This window comes from Leishmania braziliensis, chromosome 27 (assembly GCF_000002845.2).
Source record: "Leishmania braziliensis MHOM/BR/75/M2904 complete genome, chromosome 27".
NCBI lineage: Eukaryota > Euglenozoa > Kinetoplastea > Trypanosomatida > Trypanosomatidae > Leishmania > Leishmania braziliensis.
The window spans coordinates 327,698-346,809 of NC_009319.2; the positions used below are offsets into that span (position 1 = coordinate 327,698).

At 58.0% G+C, this 19,112-nt stretch overlaps 3 protein-coding genes across 3 annotated transcripts; all 3 read left to right on the forward strand.

Annotated features, from left to right (window-relative positions):
- Positions 1-2,403: 2,403 nt before the first annotated feature.
- On the forward strand, positions 2,404-3,480 carry LBRM_27_0880 (conserved hypothetical protein; the record flags this gene model as incomplete). Its single annotated transcript, XM_001565797.2, has 1 exon — positions 2,404-3,480. One exon carries the CDS (start codon positions 2,404-2,406, stop codon positions 3,478-3,480), a length of 1,077 nt encoding a protein of 358 aa, XP_001565847.2.
- A 798-nt stretch (positions 3,481-4,278) lies between these two features.
- LBRM_27_0881 (putative glutaredoxin-like protein) lies at positions 4,279-4,569 on the forward strand (the record flags this gene model as incomplete). The annotated part of the gene is made up of 1 exon (XM_003723144.1): positions 4,279-4,569. The coding sequence occupies one exon, from the start codon at positions 4,279-4,281 to the stop codon at positions 4,567-4,569; it is 291 nt and encodes a 96-aa protein (XP_003723192.1).
- Positions 4,570-9,352: 4,783 nt separating this feature from the next.
- Positions 9,353-19,111, forward strand: LBRM_27_0890 (conserved hypothetical protein; the record flags this gene model as incomplete). Its single annotated transcript, XM_001565798.2, has 1 exon — positions 9,353-19,111. A coding segment is annotated over one exon (9,759 nt), but the record flags the coding sequence as incomplete, so codon positions are not given.
- Position 19,112: the final 1 nt, after the last annotated feature.

Consider the following 19,112-nt stretch of genomic DNA (forward strand, 5'->3'; position numbering starts at 1 on the left):
GAGGGACTCTGAGAGTAATCAAAGAAGTGTTTTGTAGTGCTCCGTGGGTGTGAGGGGAGGGGGGGGACGGAAAGACTGGGCCGGGGGGGTGTAGTTGTGAGATTTGAACAGTGACTAATGAGTGCGGTTGTGTGAACTCGCCCTCTGTGGATGCTAGCCTCCTGGGTGGCCTGTGTCGTTTGCATGGATGCTGCTCGGGGGAGAGGGGAGTACTTGGTCTGCAAAGCCTTTTGACTCTCCATTTCTCTTTTCGTCGATTTTCTCCCTCTCCCTCTCCCCTTTTCTCTCGACTGGCATGACCGTCCCTGCAACGCGCGGGTGTGCTTTGTCCTTATTTCTTCCGGCTGTTCTACTTCTCTACGCTCCAGCGCGTCCGTGTGTGTGTGTGTGGGGGGGGGGGCCTTTCGCGCGCTCAAGGACTTCTCAGCGCCTGTGTACTGCCACCAGGGCCTCGGTTCGTTTGCCCTTTCCAAATGCCATTTCTTTAGGTGAGTCAGCATGGCACTGGAGAACGCTTGGAGTGGCTAGAGAGCCACAGCGAAGAAGCACTGCGTCCTCTCTCACTCTTTGTTTTCCCTCCCCGTGAGACCACCCTGTACACATTTCGTGATCGTGAAGATGCTTCTCTGCGCTCATATACATACACACATCATGTCTTCATACCTTGCTGGGTTCACCCTGTCCCTGGCGATGGCACATGCGTAGCCAACCTTCCTCGGGCTTAGTGAGAAGCATGGGGCATTCCAGTCACCTTCGCTCTCTCTGCACCTTTACAGTGCGCATACCCCTCCTCTGTGTCACCACTTCCTCTCTTCTCGACCGTACCCCTCTCTGGGCGGTGCTGTGCATTTCTTTCTCTTCGTGCCACGCACCCCCCCCCCGCATTGAGTTCCATACCGCATGGTTTAATCTTTGCACATCCATCATCCATAGCACGCACGCCACCGCCTCCTCATCTTGATGACATCACGAGAGTTCCCATTCTCAAGCACTTCTGGAGACTCGTACCACACACACACACACACACACGTGTAGATCGGCTGGGTTCATCTGCCAGCGTACGGGTGCCTGTCTCGGTGCAGGTTTGGTGTTCGTGTCTCTGCTCGTCATATCCTGTGCGATCAAGAAGCGTAACCGCGATACTGTTGCTCACCAGCTCTCCTCCTTGTCCCACCTGTCCTCCGTTCTCGCCGCCACTTCTCAGGTTGCGCGCCTCTCCACCACAGCTGATAGGTTTCGTTGGTCTTGCAGCGGCTGGCAATGCCGTCCTGCACACGTGAGGGAATAAGAGAAGACGCGGGCGAAGGTCTCTCTTGGGTTAACAATATTCATATTTGGATAGCCACACGCACGCACGTATACACCAACGTGATTCAGCCATCGGTATTCTGTGAGTAAGAGAGTGAACATTCAATTTGGGCCAGTACGTCTCTCTTGTGTTGGGAAGGAGAGTGTACTCGTTTCTTTGATTCTGCCGCTCAGCTGATTTCCTATCCCCCATATCTCTAAGAGATTTCTTCTCTCGCTCTCTCTCTCTCTCTCTGTGATTGAGGAGGCACTTTGCTCGGCGAGTGCGGAGTTGCGTTGTCTCCGACTGACCTTGTTTCCTCTCTCTCTCTCCCTGGCTGTTTCTCACCAGTTTGAACGTTTCTTTCTTTTTTGTTTTGTTTGCGCTCTCCCCTACCTGGTGGAGGGGGTGGGCCCCTCTCTGTGCATGGCGCGTGCTCGGACCTCGCTGATTTTTGTTATCGGGTTTTCTCTGTTGTGGGTCTGCTTTAGCGGCGTGCGACTGCCTTCCGCTGCAACGCCACGTAGTAGAGGATTTCCTACTTTATCGCTGCTCTCTGTTTTTCTTGGAAAAGATTGGGCCACGACGCTTTCTCTGTCGCACGTCTTTGAGGCTCACACAGGGGCAGTAGTGGACTTCCATCATCGTCGTGTGTGTGTGTGTGTCTGTGCAGTCGTGGAGACGGAGGTGGCGCCTTCGCTCTGTCAAAAGGGTGAGGATATCGCCGCAGAGGAACAACCACGTCAAAATGCCTGCACGCGATCCTTCCTCACCGCGTCCAATAAAAACCACATCGCACACCCAGGAGGGGGGGGGGCGCAGTGCCAGTGGAGAGGGAGCTGCATGACCAACAAAACGGGCAGAAGCGTCCATAGCCACAGATGCACAATCCTCGCCGACCAAAGTGGTCTCGCGTGTCTGCCAGCACACAGCGCCATGTGTGGATGATGCACAGCACCCCGCACTCTGCCCTTTTGCCACGTTTTATTCGATCTGGTCACTGACGATTCCCACGTGCAGTGCTTCTTTTCTCATGTTAGTTTCTCCCCCCCCCCTCCTCGTTCACCTGCGCTGCCCTACACTCGCTTCCGCATTTGCTTCTCTCTCGTTCCTTCATGAATTCCTGCGTAGTAATGGAGGCACACCTGCACGACGTCCTGCTCGCCTCACTGCGGCGCGACATGGAGAGGCATCAGCGGCTTGCCCAGCGAAATTTGGCGCCACGCGACTTTCTCCTCAAGGTGAATGGCGTGCAGCTGCAGTCCAACGTTTCAGCAAGGAGCCGCAAAGGTCACTGGGATAGGCCCGACACGACGCCTCTACAACTGAGTGGAAGCACCGTATTGCACGGCGAGGCATGGTCTTCCCTCGTGTTGACTACACTATTATCGGTGCTGCAGGAACTCGCAAGCGACGCACAGAGAGAACCAAATGCGGCTGCAAGTCAAAGCGCAGCTTCGTCGGCAGTTTCCGTGCTAAGATCCGTTGGTGGAATAGAAATGCGCCACTGCCGGCTGCAGGCACGCCATCTCTGCACCGACGACCGCGGCGCGACAGGCAACGTATCACTAGCTGACATAGTCGTTTTCCCTCAGCTATTATGGAACTCGACAGCAGAAGCAGTGCTACCGCCTGCATATGTGTGCCTCGCGACGTTGGATCTTGAGTGCAACGAGCTGGGCGATGCAGGACTGCGACTGCTTTGCAGCGGTCTTCTCGCGAATCTTCGCGGTCTTCGCCGTCTCCTGCTCGCCTCAAATAACATTACCTCCGCCGGACTGCTCTTCCTGGCCGACACTGCCCAGTCACAGAATGGGTGCGAACTGCCTCCGCGGCTCGAGACGATTGGCCTCACAAACAACCCGGTGGGTACACACGCATGCGGGGGTATAGATGCCCACTCTTCTGAAGACGCCTGGTGCGACGCGTTCCGCACGCTGGCGTCGCACCTCTCCCCGACGCTTCGGCGGGTGCACCTCAATCATGCTGGCTTAAGTACGCATGAGGTTTTCTCTGTATTACACACGCTGCTTGAGTGCGTCGCCCAGCATCCAGAGCAATGCGTGTTTGACACGGTCTACCTGCGAGAAAACCAGCTCGCCGACAAGGCAGAGGTGCTGCGCCTCCTACGCAGCAAGGCGGAAGACCTGGCATGGCTCGACACCTTTGTACAGCGCCACGTCTCCATGTGAGGACACGGCACAGCTTCCTACCCAGGTGCCAAAGCGGTGCCTGGGTGCCTGTGTGCTTGCGGGGGTGCCGCCGCGCAGATGGGCATCTCTTTCCACACGAACCCCGGTGTGCCTCGTGCTTGCTGGTGCTTTGGGGGGGGGCCAGGACTTGACTTCTTCGCACCGGCACTGAGGGAAGATGGTGTTGGACTGGTGGACCTATGTTCGGGTAGGCGACCACCTTTGCTTCCTACTCCGCCTGCCGGCTCTTCTCTCTCCCGCCCCCCCCCCTCGCTGCTGCGCCGCCTCCTCCTCAAACGGCGAGCAGTCAAAGCGGAAATGAATCAAATTGGGAAGCAAAGACCGCTTGACGAATGGAACGACAGCGAGTAGGCGGCATAGTGGTGTTAGCCACGGTACGCCACGAGCGCGGTCTTGCCACTTTACTGTCATGTGCATCACCTCTGATGAGGGTGTGATACGCGTCTCATTTTTCATGTCAGCGTGGTGTCGCACCACGCCTCGCACCGCGTAGTACGTGGTTCCACGCAAGCACCCCCTTCTCAGCGTTCACTGCTGGACGTCTGGGCCTGTTCTTACAGTAGCCTCCTCATACTCTTTGTTTTGCTTCCCCTTCGCGCTTCCTCCTGTTTTTCTCTACACACGTCATATCCGTGCCTCACAGCTTACTAAGCGAGCCTCAGCTTCCATCCCCTCCAACGCCCTTCTCTCTCCGCCTCCTCCTCCTCCTCCTCCTCAGCGTTTCGTCTCTCAACTTGTACGTTCTCCCGCCGCTGTTAGCAACGCTGCTTGTCAACCATGTCCACCACTGTCCCTGAGCTCATTAGGCAGAACAAAGTCGTCGTGTTCTCTTGGGTGCACTGTCCCTTCTGCACTCGTGCCAAGTCGATCCTCACGTCGGCGACGAAGGATGTAAGAGTGTATGAGTGTGACCAGATGGCGAACGGCGAGGATCTTCGCCATCAAATTCTGAAGGCATATAAACACGAGACAGTCCCGGCGATTTTCATCAACGGGGAGTTCGTTGGCGGCTGCAGCGAATTGGAGGCCATGCAGAAGAGTGGCGACCTTGCCAAAAGGCTTGCGTAATGCAACTAGAGGATTATTTGAAGAAGGAACTCGTGAGCGATGAGGGGAGAGTGCGAGCTTCATGCATGTGATTTGCTGTTCTTCATGCTGGCGCCTGTAAGTCTGAACGCCGCACCACGCAGCTGAAGCATTTCGTAAGGGGCGGAAGCGGGAGCCAGCGCCTGCGATCCCCCTGCCACTCCAGCCCTTGTGTTTTTCTTCCCACTTAGTAATGAAAAGAAAACCAGAGATTGCCTACGCTTTGCTGGACTTATAAAAGGACTGACAAGTGGCAACCGTCGAGCAACGTATCGTTTTTCTAAGCGCCTAGCATCGGACCACAACATGGAGTCTCATGATCCGACAAACCCCTCAAGTCTGCATAGCCTCTTGCACCTGTCCTCTCCTTTACTCGCACAACATTGCAGCTACAGAGCGCGCCTCTTGCGCTGTACAGTTTTCTCTCCTTCTTTCCACACGACACGCCTGTTAAGCGAAAAGGGCTTCGCCCGTCTCGTTACCAGTCGGACACCGGAGTCGATAGCCGATGAATGTAAGCAGCGTCTTGCACTCCGTGAGAGGTAAAGGGCAAATTACACCGCAGTGGAAGAACGGGAGGCCAAAAAGGAGGACGATTCTGTCGGCCCCCCTCAGTACCGAGGCAACCCAAAGAAAGCGTGGCAAGTTCGAAGCACTTTGTGGAGGAGAGACGTATGCGCGAGCACTAGTTACAAGTCTACCCTTCGATCCAGGTGCCGATCAAGGCTGAGGCACGTTGGGAGGAAGGGAACCGCAGCGCACTGAAAGCCTGCAGCTCGAGGAGAGCTAGAGGAGAGGAGAGCTCCGTGAGTCTCACCCGGCAAAGCCATTTGACTCCCGTGGCGGTAAGTCTGGGCTAGTGCGTGCTCTTCTCAGATGACCTGAGCGATGCAAGCTACGCACTGATGCACATAGTTCTCCACTTCAGCACCTGTGACTTCATCAGAACGCATAATTGGCTTGTGGCCAGCCTCTGAGACGGGGGGGGGGGGGCACGGTGGCTTCCCACTGGTGAGCGAGGTGCCAAACTGCAGTACCCCCTTTTCTCTGCAAAGTGGCGCGAGCTCAGCGCATCCCTTCTTACCGGGTGAGTGGAAGGCAGCAAGCAGCGGCCTGGTTGGCGGCGCGCAGAGTGCTGTGATGGGGTTTCACAAGAAACTGGAGGATAACGCATTGCTTGGTGGTGAGAACATCTTCTCGTTGACGACACCTGAGGGAACCGAGCGGGTGTGGCAGGTGTGGGTGAGATGGCGAGGCAACTCGAACGCTCTCGCATCTGGTCTGGTTGACAAGGTGAATCGCCAGGTCAAAGGATCTGAAGGCAAGCCTGCGGCAAAGCCCATCCACGCCATGGCTGCGATGGTGGTTACTCGAGAGCTGCGCTAACAGGGATCGCGTGGCCCAGGTCGGGGCAGCTGTGGGAGGCTTCTTCCGCGGAGGCAGTGCTGAGGAGCAGCAAAGAGAGCCCATGCGAGAGGAGCAACACCAGTAGCGACGGCCCTCAAGAGAAAATGAAGGCAGGGCTCTCCGTCGGGTGCCCCAGAGAGGGGGGACGGTACAGGAGGAGGCGTCTCACAGGAGAAGAGGACACGCCGCGAGGTGGATTGGTCTTCACCAAGACTACATTCCAACGCCGCCCCTTTGCAAGTGAGCACGACTGGTCACGCTTGCGGCAGACGCAATCCGGGAGGCTGTACACCAGGCCAGCACCTACGGAGAGAGACTGCCACACACCCATTGGACGCGCGGCATTCACGGGCTGGCCGGTATCCTAGCCTGAGGTAAAGCGTCCAGCAAGGTACGAGCGCCTATTTTCCACTCAGCCCCCGTCCGTCATCGTCAGGTGGTACGTACGCATGGCCAGGAGAATCGCGGCACAACTGCCTCTGGCCCTTGCCAGGTGCATGGTGCAGCAGCGCTTCAGCGATGGCTGTGGACGCTTCATGTGGGCCACTATATCCGCACATGCGCTTAACCACCGGATAGGACAACCCAACGCCGCACCATTCCGCTTGGGCGCATTCTTCCGCGAGGCCGCAACATGGATGTCTGGGAAGAGAGATTGCTCGCTATCAGATTTAGGGTACCTCGCTACTACAGCTGTGCCAGACTGTAGCACTTGAACTCGAAGGCAGGGGGATGCGGACTGTGGGATTCGAGATCGCGGTGTCATCGAAGAAAGCGTGAGTCAAGCGAGGTGTGGATGAGTGGAATGTGCGATTCCACCCGCGGGACGAGGCGCACGACGACGCGCGACCAGCAGAGAACGTCGGTTTCTTTTTTTTTTCCCTTCAGTTCTTCTTCTCTGAGGTGCGGAGATACAAGTCTGATAAAACGGGCAGCGACTTCGGTCATGTCTTCCCTCCCCCCTTTACTCTCATCCTCATCTTTGCATGTGTGCCTCCTCGTCTCCGTACGGGCTTTTAAAGTCATTCTGCGTGCTTTGGAATCCGCCATCGCCACCGCTCTCTTTCATCTGCTATACTGGGAAGAACAACTTAAACACCTTACCTTTGCGTTCTTTGATCCTCCATCGCACCCCACTCCATCTCTCTCTTTCTCTGTCAGTCTATCGCCCCCCCCCCCCACCCACCCACCCACCCACCCACCACTGGTGCGCGTACCTCCTGGTGAGCGATGCACCGTCGCGGAAAGGAAGTGAGGGAAAAGAAACGCAATCAAAGACGCGCTACTGCAGTGCTTTTTCAGCGATACTGCGGCGATCGTCGACCCGACGGCTCTTACGTTGTGGTTGTGCACTTTAGGACCACACACGTGCATACTCGTTGCTGTTTGCTCCCACTGAGAGCTGCTCCGACGGCGTCATTTCTTCTTAGGTGCCGTAGGCGGCACAGCCATCACGTCAACTTCCACCCCCCCACCCACCCCTTCATGTGTACGCGGGGAAGGATGTGAGGGGGGGGCGCATATGATGCTCGCCACCGCCCCGACTTGCCCACTTTGCGTCACCGTCACACAACCGGTTTTACTAACGTACATCACTTTGTCATACTCTTCTCTCCCTCTCTCTCTCTCCATGCTGCCCTCCTCCCCACCCTCTCCGCTTTACCCTCTCTGCTAGCAGCCACGGCAGCGCTAACAGGTGGGTGAGAACCGAACATTACGACACAACCAGTCGGTGTCTGGTAGTAGCGTACTCCGTAGCGGTAAGTCTCTTTTGAGAGCCACGTATCAAGTTTGCCTTTCCCCACTGTGCCCCTTCCCCCATTACCTCACCACCACCTCGCATTCGGTTAGTGTTCAGTGCCACTTTGCTCATCCCCCCTTTTAGAATAACCTATTGTGTTCCTCGCGGAGCCCCCTCTTAATCATTGTTTTTTTGGCTAATTACGCGAAGAGCCCCCGCTCGTCTGCTCCGTGTTGCTCCGCGGAACTCTCTTCGTCTTATACCCACCGCCTAGGACTACAGTCAGCACTCTCTGTTCCCTTTTCCGCTTCATTTTTTTTTTTCGTTTATAGTCTCCTCATTCACTTTCTCGGCTGATGTGAGTGTGCGTTTGTGTGTGTGTGTGTGCAGTAAGTGTTGCGTTCGTGTTCGTGATCGTGTTTGTTCTTTTCCTCCCTCTGGGGATCTCTCTTCTCCCTCCCTCCCTCCCCCCACCCTTACCCGTACTGTCCCCCCCTCTCTCTCTCTCTCTCAGCGTGCCACCTCCCCTCCTCCTCCGCTTTCCTTTCGGCTTATGTTTTTGTTTTTGTTTTTGTTTTTTCGTTTGTTATTGCGTATAGTTTGGCTTCTCAACTTGATGTACGGCAGCCCCTTTCTGTCTTCTCTTCCCGTGTGTTCCCTCGCACCTCTCTCTCTCCCTTGTGCGTGTATATGTGCGTATGGGCGGGTCTGAGTCGTGCTCTGCTGCTTCGCTCTTCGATTTCTCCACTCACTCTCGTCCTTGTTTCTCTCTTGTGTTCTGCTTTTTTTTTGTCAGACGGTGGAAGGGCGACTGTGGGGTGTGTGTCCGTCGTGATTAGCCCCGCGTTGTTCGTCATCTCATTTTTTCGTCTCTTTGGGGAGCCATCTTTCACTGTGGTTTGTCGTGTTCATCCTCTTGCATGTGTGTGTGTGTGTGGGGGGGTCGTACGTCTCTGTTTGAGTGCCGCGCAACTCGCGAGGGAACGTACAATTCACTCGCAGAGGTGCTGCTCTTGTCTCTCCTTCTCTTTGGTTGTCCCTCTGTTTCGTTAGTGTTGCTGCTCGGCTTTGTCATAGCCGCGCCTCCCGCTCCTCCTCTTCCTTCTGTTATTCGAAGGAGCGGAGCGACTTTCACACACTTGCGGGTATTGTCGACTTCGAGTCTAGTACGCCTACGCACAGGTGGTCCCGCCTTTACGAGCGTGTGGTGGGCCGCTGCGCTGATTTACTGTCTTAAACACGCTGAATAGAAGCGTCTCAGCGGCGTCTTCGCCGTTTCTCCGCGTTCCCCCCACCCCACCCCTTTCTTTTTTTTTTCGTTTGCTGAGGGGGGAGTGCACCCTGCTGCACAGCCTATCGTACATCATCTGTGCCACTGTTGCCGGTGGCGCGACTGCTAGAACGCATTTGCAGAACAGAGCAGCTGGCTTCACTATCAAGAGCCTCAGAAACGTCGAGGGCAAGGCGCAGCTCGCGTGCAGACTAACGCAAACATTTGGGCTGCTCCACGGGCGTTGCTCCTTACTTCTTTCCATAGTCAGTTGTACCCCCCATACACACATACACACACCCATACAACGCACGCTGGAGAAGCTCCTGTGAGCGCCAGGGACTCAAATGTTCGAAGAGGGAGGCTATGCCGTTCTGCAGCGGTACAGCCGATGGCAGAAGAAGAAGGTTCGCACTATCGTCGTGAATACCCACGCCAAGAACCCGTCACATCGGTCCATTGCTGATGCCATTGCTCTTGCAAAGCCGTTTGATCGGATCGAGTTGACAGGCGGTGAGTACCATGAGTCCGTGGCTATTCAGGTACCGCTGGAGTTGGTCGCCTCTGAGGGTGAAGATCCGCACATCTTCTCTCGCTCATCCACCATCACCATTGCAACGCCTGGGATCGACGTCTACATGGAGAGCATTATTGTGTCATCTCGCAGTACCAGCACGCTCGACGCCGCTATTGTCGCCGTCGCCGGCAACCCGATCCTCTTCCGCTGCCACTGTAGCTCGGTGCTCATCGGCGGCACCGCCGAGGCACACCTAGACGAGTGTACAATCAAGGAAAGCGGCAGCGGCGTGGGCATTGTAGTGCAAGACAGTGGCGGTGGCATCATCAAATCCTCCACGATACGCAATCACCGCAGCGTCTGTTTCGACATCGACACGCGCGGCGAGTTGGCGGTGACAGAGTGCACGATCGACAATACCACCTGCGGCGATGGGATGAAGCTCTCCGGTGCTGTCAGCTCTATCAGCCGCGACTTTGGTGCGTCGTACCTGTCCTGCAGCCACGTCGAGGTGTCGCATTGCCACTTTTCTATCTCCGGCGACGCTATGAGCAGCGGGGCAGGTGGGGTTTCTATGAACATAGTAGGGAGTGCGTGCGGCATTGTCCTTACCCAAGGAGCTGCACCGACGATCGCCTCGAACGAGTTCATAGAAGGCGAGATTGGTGTGCTGATTGAGGGCCCTGGCACGGCGCAGCTCAGAGGCAACGTTATTCGGTGCCAACGGCGCTGCGGCATCTTGGCCCTTGTAGAGGAGGGCTTCCGGTACTCCCTGGATCATCAGACGCTGCGTATTTCCGGTGACAACGTACTGGACCGCTGCCGTGTGGGAATCGATGTACAGTGCTCCAACAACCGAGCGTCGTATTTCCAGCAGCAGAGTGCCACCGTCGCCGTGACAGGAGCCGCATCTGGCATTGGTGGCTCAGCCGACGCTGGGCTGAACATCACCGTCAACGGCAGCCACATGAGCGGGATTGATCGTTTCTTGGCTGACGAACTACCAAACCCGAAGCGGGCCTTTGAGTGGACACCGGTGCAGGGTAGCACTCCTCCTCCGAGTACGTACGACGCGGCTTACTTCTTGTCCACCACCTCGTCAACGAATCCGCTTGTATGCGCAGAGAGCAAGTGGTACGCGCTGGACAAGCTCAGGTCAAATCTCCAGCAGCTCGTGAACATGGCCTTACAGGCCCACCCCACCTGTCTGCAACCGTCCTTCGGGTTTGTTGCGGGCACCGTCCCGCTCGTGACTGAAGGGCTTGGCGCCAACTCGACAAACACGTTCGCCGACATCCTGAACGACATGCTGGGGACGCAGCTCAGCCACCAAAAGGACGGCCTGTCATGGCAGCGGGAAATGCTGCAGCTGCGCGGGAACAAAGGCATCGACATCGTCAACACAAAGTTCTCCAACTGCGATGTCTGTGCCATTCGCTTTGGCCGTCACGGGTACGGACTGGTGGAGGAGTGTGTGTTTGAGGACTGTGGAACGTACGCCATTGTCGTGGACTGCGCAGCGCATCCGCTCATCACCGGCTGCCGCTTCCTGCGCTCTCGCGGCGCCAGCATACTGGTGACCAACTTTGCGAATCCCTTCATCATCGGCAACGAGATGGTAAGCGGGAAGCGAGACGGCATTCAACTCACCAACATGAGCCGCGGTCTGATTGTCGGCAACATCATCGCCACGCACGTTGGCACCGGCACCCGTGTCGACAAACACAGCCAGACACTCATTTGCGCCAACGTAATCTCGCAGAACCGTGAAGGCGGCATCTCTGTCGCCGAGGGTAGCAAGCCGACTATCCTGTTCAACCACCTCACGGGGAACCTGCAAGCGCAGGTTCGCTGCACCGACGGGGCCGATGCCTTTATCTCGCATAACCGCATCTCCGCCTCCGCAGACACCGGCATCCACATCGACTCGTGCAGTCGCTGCACCGTCCTTTCCAACGCAATCCGCTCGAACGGCGACGGCATCCTCGTTGAGCGGGATGCCGACCCTTACGTCAAGAACAACGAAATCACAGCCAACACGCGAGCAGGGGTGCATGCTCGCAATAACGCTCTCGGAGTGTTCGTGGACAACCGCATCCTCGACAATCTTGGCCCAAACGTGCTCTTGACGGAGGGCGCCTCCTCGGTGTTTCGCGCCAATCGCATCGAAGGTAGCTCGCAAGGAGGCGTGGTCGTGTGCAACGAGGGGCATGGCTTCTTTGAACGCAACACGATCTCAGCGAACGCCATCGCGAACGTGCTGGTGACTGGTGCGTATTCCGAGCCGGAGTTGCTGCGCAACGTCATTTCAGGCTCGCGCTCTGGCTGTGGCATAGTCTGCGCGCGCAGCGCTGGTGGCAGTTTCCTGCGCAACAGCATTTTCGAAAACTTCCAGTGTGGTGTGTTTATCCTAGAGGCGTCCAATCCGACGTTGCGGGACAACAACATCGCACGCGAGGCGGTCGGTGTGCTGGTGTCGGACTGTGGCAGAGGGTTACTCACAAAAAATGTCATTGAAAACTGTTATGGCACAGGTGTGCTGACACAGCGGCAGGCGAACCCGGTCTTTTCGGAGAACAAGGTGAGGGACTGTCAGATGAGTGGGCTGCACATTGCACCGGACAGCATCGGCCTTTTTGAGCAGAATGAGCTGACGCGGAACGACATCGGGGTGCACCTTGGCTCTTCAATGGACTCGGCAGTAATTGACATCCACTCTGTCTATCTTAGTGACGCGGATCCGAGCGACACGGACTCGTCGGCGATGGCGCAGGGCAGGGCATCACACACTGCACCGCGTCACTCTAGCCTGTGCCCTACCAAGACGGATGCGAGTGTGCTGCGCAGCATTGCGGACGCGGGGGCGCAACGGCGAACGAGCGTGGTGCGGCCGGCGTCGAGCGTCGTTCGCGGCAACACCATCACGGCCAACCTGCGTGGGGGCGTTTTGCTAGACTCATTTCCAAGTGGCACGGTGGAGCGGAATGTCATCTTCCGCAACAACGCCTATGGGATCCTGGGCGACGCTACGTACGCTGCGGCGCGTGCGCAGGCGGTCCTGCTGACCAAATTCGGCGCTGAAGACTGCAGATGTGTTATACGACCTCTGCCGGTACGGCAGCAGCAGTCCTCACCCGCCCAACTAAAAACGCTACTCCTGATTCAGGCAAACAATATCCACGGCCATGACGAGGCGAACATCCTCCTTGACCACTTCGATGGCGCTACACACGAAACAACCATCACCGAGAACACCATCTACGGGGCCCCGTACGGCGTATGCGTGGCGCACAACTCTACCGTTTGCTCGATGAGCAAGAATGAGGTTCACACATGCATGGACGGCTTCGCTTTCACCAGCGGCGGCCACGGCTGCTACACGGCGAACCACATCCACGACTGCACCTACTCGGGTGTCTACGTTTCCGACATGGCACACCCCAGCCTCGCCGACTCCAACTGCATCGAGAATTGCGGCTTCTGCGGCGTCCTGGTGGACGTGAGTGGTCAAGGCGTGTTTCGCAGAAACACAATCCGTCACTGCGAGACGGGCGTCGTGGTATTCTGCGGCCCAACCACCCCTTTTCACATGTCACACGAGGAAGTGACTAATGCGCGCATCCTCACCTCCACGCCGATTTTCACGGAGAACACCATCGAAGAAAACGAACTGCATGGCGTGTTACTACTTAGCGTCCTATCGGGATGTCCGTTGCGCTCACCCCTCATCTTGTCCTGCGGTGGCCCTAGTGAGAAATCTGCTGAAGCCTCGCCAGCGGACCCATCGACTGACGAGCCGCTCCACGATGCACCGACACCCTATCTCGGTGCGGTCCGCGAGACAGCCGTGCGAAGCGATCGACTCTGCGCCACCTTTGAAAAAAATGTTATTCGACGCAGTCGAATGATGGGCGTTTACCACGACCGCTTCGACCACTGGGACTTCTCGGCGCTCGAGAAGACGCACGCGGAGAGAAAGCGGTCTGGTGGCAATGCAGTGAAGAACGCCTACGGCGGGTACGAAGCTCTGCTTGGCACCTCCCAGATTCTTGACAGTGATGAACACCGACAACAGCGCCAGCTGAAGCAGATAAGTCTTATCGAGAACACCATCACCGAGTGCAGCGTCGGCGTCGGTGCTGGGTACGGCTGCCATCCATATCTTCAGCGCAACAAAATTCTCAACAACACTTTCTTTGGCCTCCTCCTGCGCTTCGGGTCAGCCGTCTCGGCGTATGCGAACGACATCTGCGGCAACGGGCTGGCTGGCGTGTACGCGGCGAGCGGAGCGAAGGGGTACATTGCAAAAGGCGCCATTGAGTCGAACAACGGCTGGTGTCGCCCACCGACGAGCCAGCACACACCACGCAGCTTCGCTGACTGCACCTTTTCCAAGTCATTTTTCACGCAGTCGATGGTGAGCACTGTAGAGGACAACGTGCGAGCTGCCGCCATCGCCGCGCATCGGCCGCTTCGCATGTGCTCCCGCGCGTACGAGCAGATGACTCACCTTGCCGCGGTCCACGTCTTTATCATGACGGACGCCCTGCGCTACCTCGCCGAGCTCGTCGCTGCCTCTTCTGGCGGTTTGACGCTCGCCAGCGGCTGCGCACCGTCAGCGCTCTTTGACGCTGCAAGTGGGGCATCGTTTGGCGCTGGTGGCGCGGCGGCGTCGGGTTGGCGGTACCTTGGCGGCGTGGCGTTGGCCGACTATGCGGACGTATCCACGGCCGACGGCGGCATCGGGGTGTGGGTGCAGGCGGGAAGTCGGGTGACTATCCAGGGCAACCGAATTAGCAAGCACCAGAATAGCGGTGTGCGGATCACCAAAGGCGTCTTACATCACCACTCGGTGCTGCACAAATCATTTCGCATGGATGACGACAAGAAAGCGAACAAGAAGCTGGACATGGTGGTCTCACTACCTGACACTGCAAAACGGAGGACGTCGACAGCGAGCAGCACAGCGGTGGACATTTTTGCTGTGGAACGAGAGGCGCCACCTCTTGCATGCGGGGAGCCTGGTGCTCTCTTCAGTACACAGCTGCTCTGCGCGACTGGAATTTTGGCGGCCCTACAGATAGCCGCATCCACTACATTTGAAAGCCTCGACGCCAGCTTTGCGTCGTTCTTGCATCACAGCCTCTCCCTCTCTTGTCCAAACGGGCTGGAGGCCGAGGAGCAACGGCAGCGCGTGGGCTCTCTTCACCACGCCCACATCGCTGATAATGTCATTAGCGGTAACAGGGATGGGGTGCACATCGAGGTGTTTCACCGACTCCAGGCATCCACAACGACCAGCGCGGTCGCGGCTACGGCGGCGTCAGTCGACCGCACCAGCCCATCCTCTGGTGGCGACGCGAACAGTACGACTGGGGTGGTGCCACACACCCCAAAAGACGCACGTGCGCAGCAGCCCTTTCGGCGAGCAAGTACGCCGACGCTCTCCTCCACAGCCACTGCCGTGACGACTGCACACCCCGCCTCATCGCAAGACATTGACGTGATAAACTGTGCCTACGGCACCCTCAACTTCAAGATCGTGGTAGAGGGGAATACCGTTACGCAGAACCGTCGCTACGGTGTGTACGCGGTGCACGTGGCAAACGTGAGCTGCGAGCGCTGGGTGCCCAGTCGCAGCGCGCTGAACACGACCCTCGCGGCCCAGTACGGCGAAATTCGCTCGAAGTTGATACTGGGGAAGCCGACGGCGCGGGTGGAGGTGGCGCTGCCTTTTGGGGTGCAGGCGCTTAACCAGGAGGTGGACCACGCCCTCTTCCGGAAGAACGACCTCTTCAACAACGAGCAAACGCAGGTCTACGTGACGTCTCGCTACGTTGCCCTGACGCAGGACGGCGACCGAACCCTGCTGCAGCTGGACACGACTGCCGCCCTCTCCGGGTCGAACTACGCCTCTCAGGTGCTCATTGGGGTCCCCGTGATGGCGAGTCTACTCCAACTGCCCCCACCTGGTGTGCTACTGTGGGATGAGAACAAAATACACGACGCCAAGAGCGGAGTGCGACTTTGCGGCTACCTCGGGCCGCACAGCGTCCGTTTCCAACGCAACAGTTTTGTGAACATCGCAGACGACGCGCTCTCGGTGCTGGGGCATTTGGCGTGTGCGACAATCGGGAAGGGCAATGTCTTTGACGGCAACGGTGTGGGACTCCGTGTGGCGCAGGAGCAGCACATTGGGCTCGTGACGCCCTGTTCAAGGACGCCGAACGCCCTGCGAACCCGCATCTTTCATAACACGTTCAAAGCGGCCAAGGGCTCGTCCATCTTGCTGGAATGCGTCGGCGAGGAAGCGCCACTGGTGTACCGAAATGAGTTCAGTGGGCACACGCAGGGCACGGTGGCGCTGTACTTACAAAGTGGCAGAGCTGGCGGCCCGGCGGTGGTGCAGGGCAACGTCTTCTCAGATAACTACACCCCCGTTGTCCTCGTGGGTGGAAGCGAGTCTGGGGGGGTGAACGCACCCTCCGCCTCTCCCACCACCCTCGTCGAGAACCGGTTTACGTGCAACTACGTGGGTGTCATTGTTTGCAACGGCGCTGCCCCGACGCTCGAGGGAAATCTCTTCGAGAAAAACGCACGAGCAGGGCTGGAGGTGGTAGGAAGTGGCTCTCGCCCGGAGGTACGCCAGTGCGTTTTTCGAGAGCACACGCGGGATAGTGACGCAGTGGGCTCGCTTGCAGGGCTCACGCACGGGCCTCAGTCGCCGTCCCAGGAGATTAACGCGGAGTCGACGATGCGCTACCCGAAGCAAGGGACGCTCCTACTTCAGCGGTGCAATTTCTCCTTGACGTTGTTGCCCGAGAACACACGTGTTCTCACCGCCACAAGTCAGGCACGGCTGCCGGCTGGCCTGCTCCTTGGCCCCTTCACCGAGCCGGTAGTGGACGCGTGCTGTTTTGTGAATAACGATATCGGCGTCGACGCCGTGCGGGATGCTGCGAGTCCGGCTGTTGCGCTGGCAGAACTGAAGGCGCACGTCAAGCGTTGCCTTTTTTCGAGTCACCGGGTCTGTGGGGTCCTGGTGCGCGGCTCCCAGAGTACCGCAGGCCGGGGAAGAGGCAGCGATGGCGCTGCCAAAGGGACTGCCGTCGACCACACACCCACCGACGGCACCATCGATGCCAGCAGTACACTCGGCATGGCGGATACGACAGTCTTTGAGCAGTGCGTGTTCATGGAGAACGCCACAGCGGAGGGCGGAGGCGACGTGGTGGCGATGGAGGACGGCTACGCAACATTTCGCGGAAACGTCTTCTGTGGCACCGTCGTAGGCAAGACGCGTGGCGCAGCCTGCTTTACGCAGAACAAATTCATCACCTTGTCAGACAGCGGTATTGCCGCGCTCACGGAAACAGCGCACGACTCGTCGTCCCGCTCGGATGGCTGCAGCAGCGCGGCGGCTGCGGTCGTTATTCAGGAGGGTGGTCGCATCGTTGTCAATGAAAATACAATCGCGTATCGCAAAGTCGGTGTGCAGTGCTTGCCTGGCGCGGAGGGCATTGCGACGGGCAACCGCATCGTGCAGTGCGTGACAGGGTTGCTGCTCGCTCCCTTCAACCGCACAGATGTAAACAAAAACCGGGTACTCGCCAGCCTGGACTGTGGTGCCGTCGTCTACGGCGGTCGGATGGCGGACAATACGATCATCACGGCCCCTATCGGTATCTTCGTGCAGCACTCGTCCGCCTACAAAGGCATCAACGCAGTCCCATCCCACAAGCGCAGCGCAGTGGAGTTCCTCTGCACTCGTAACAGCATCGTCAACTGCGCCAAGGATGGTTTCCTGATCAAAACAGCCGGACTGTTCGATGGCAACAACGTGTCACACTGCAAGAACGGCATCAACATCGTCTCGCCCCTCAGCGGCGGGCCTGCCGGCTCATGCCCAGTGATCAAAAACTCCAATATCTACGACAACTGCGTGGGGGTGTGCATGGAAAATGAGTCGGAGTCGGCGGTGCGGAGCAATGACATCTTTGATAATGAGGTTGTCGGTGTATTAGTCGGCGCGACGGCCACCGGGTCGCTGCAGGAGAACCACATCTCCTCTTCCATGGACCATGGCGCGGTGGAGATTCCGATGGAAGCGCGGATCAAGTCACACGGCAACGTCATTCGGAACCAGTTCTCGCCAGCCTTTCAGCGCGGCACACGAGCAAGCCGCGCGAAGGACTACCAAGTGGAACAGGCAAACCTTGATCGAGAACTGCGCGACCTGGACGATGCCATCGAGGAGGCGCATCAGAACATGGAGGCCGTCTCGAGTGGCATGCGGTCGCTTCAGCAGGAGCTCGTCAAAATGCACTCGCGATCCATCGAAGACTTCGTGACGGTGATTTCGGGGCCAGCGGGGCACGCATTACGCGTTGCCAGCGCCAGAGCTGGCAAGATGACGACTGCCGCTGGCTCTGACAGGAGAGATGTCTGCTTCACACCGGCTACGCGCGCTACTGGCAATTCCCTGAGTAGTTCAGAGAAGGTGAAGGGCGTCGCTAGTACCGTTGCGGCGGGCGCACGCCGGCAGTCCAAGGCGGGTTCGTCTACGACGGTCAACTTCCGCGGGAAGACTGCAAGTAACGCGATTGCGGCAGACACAAAGCAGGTTCTCATCCATGTCTTCACTAACGCCGAGTCGGGTACTAGAGCGGACGCTATTGGAGAGGCAATTACTGGTGTCCTTGCCAAGGCTCCTCTATCCAAGTACAACTTTCTCTCCACCATCTCTACCTCGACGTCGCAGCTGCTGCGACTACTCGGCGGCCCCCACCCAATGGTGCCGTTTCTCTGCGTGGTCGTCTTCGACGCACCCGTTCGCGACTTGAGTCCTTCAGATCACTCCGCGCTGAAGATGCTGCACGACAGCGCCTGCTGCGCTAGCCGCCCCGCCAAGTACCGCGTCGCGACTCAGGCATCCAGCATCCCAGACGGCGGAGGTGCTAGCAACGTTGGCGACGTGTCGGACCTCTTCTACACTGTCCTTCCTAGCAGTGTCTTCAAAAAAGATGGGGCAGCCGCGAATGAGGAGCGCGTCATGAGTGTGGAGGCCTACGCGGCAGTGCATCATCCCTTCACCTACACTGCTTCCGTGGAAGAGGTGCTTGATGACCTACACGATCAAATCAGCCAGGAGATGAAAGCATCCACTGCGTCAGCTGCACCCCACAGCCGGCGGCGCATCAACGTGCCAAGCCTTCAAGCCTCCGGCAAGGAAAGCATGGTGGAGAGAACGTCGGTCGATGAAGACGGCCACGGTAGCCATGGTGCTGCTGAGGGTGGTGGGCGCTTTGCCAACGCCCGTGGGAGCCGCAGCGCATCCACCTTCCTGACAACCGAACACGTGAGCGCCCTCTTTTCGCAGCTTTCGCCCGAGGCCTTCGGCTTCGAACCTGCAAAGGAAACACGAACTGTGAAGAAGCGGAAGTCGTGTGTGGTCGATACCCACGAGGTGGGCGATATCGAAGGTGGACCCGACGGTGACAAGCGAAACAGAAGGGGATCGGCGCACGCCCAAAGAGGCTCCACTGTGTCCAAGGCCGCCGGCCGAGGGGCAACGGCTAGCCGGCGCCGAT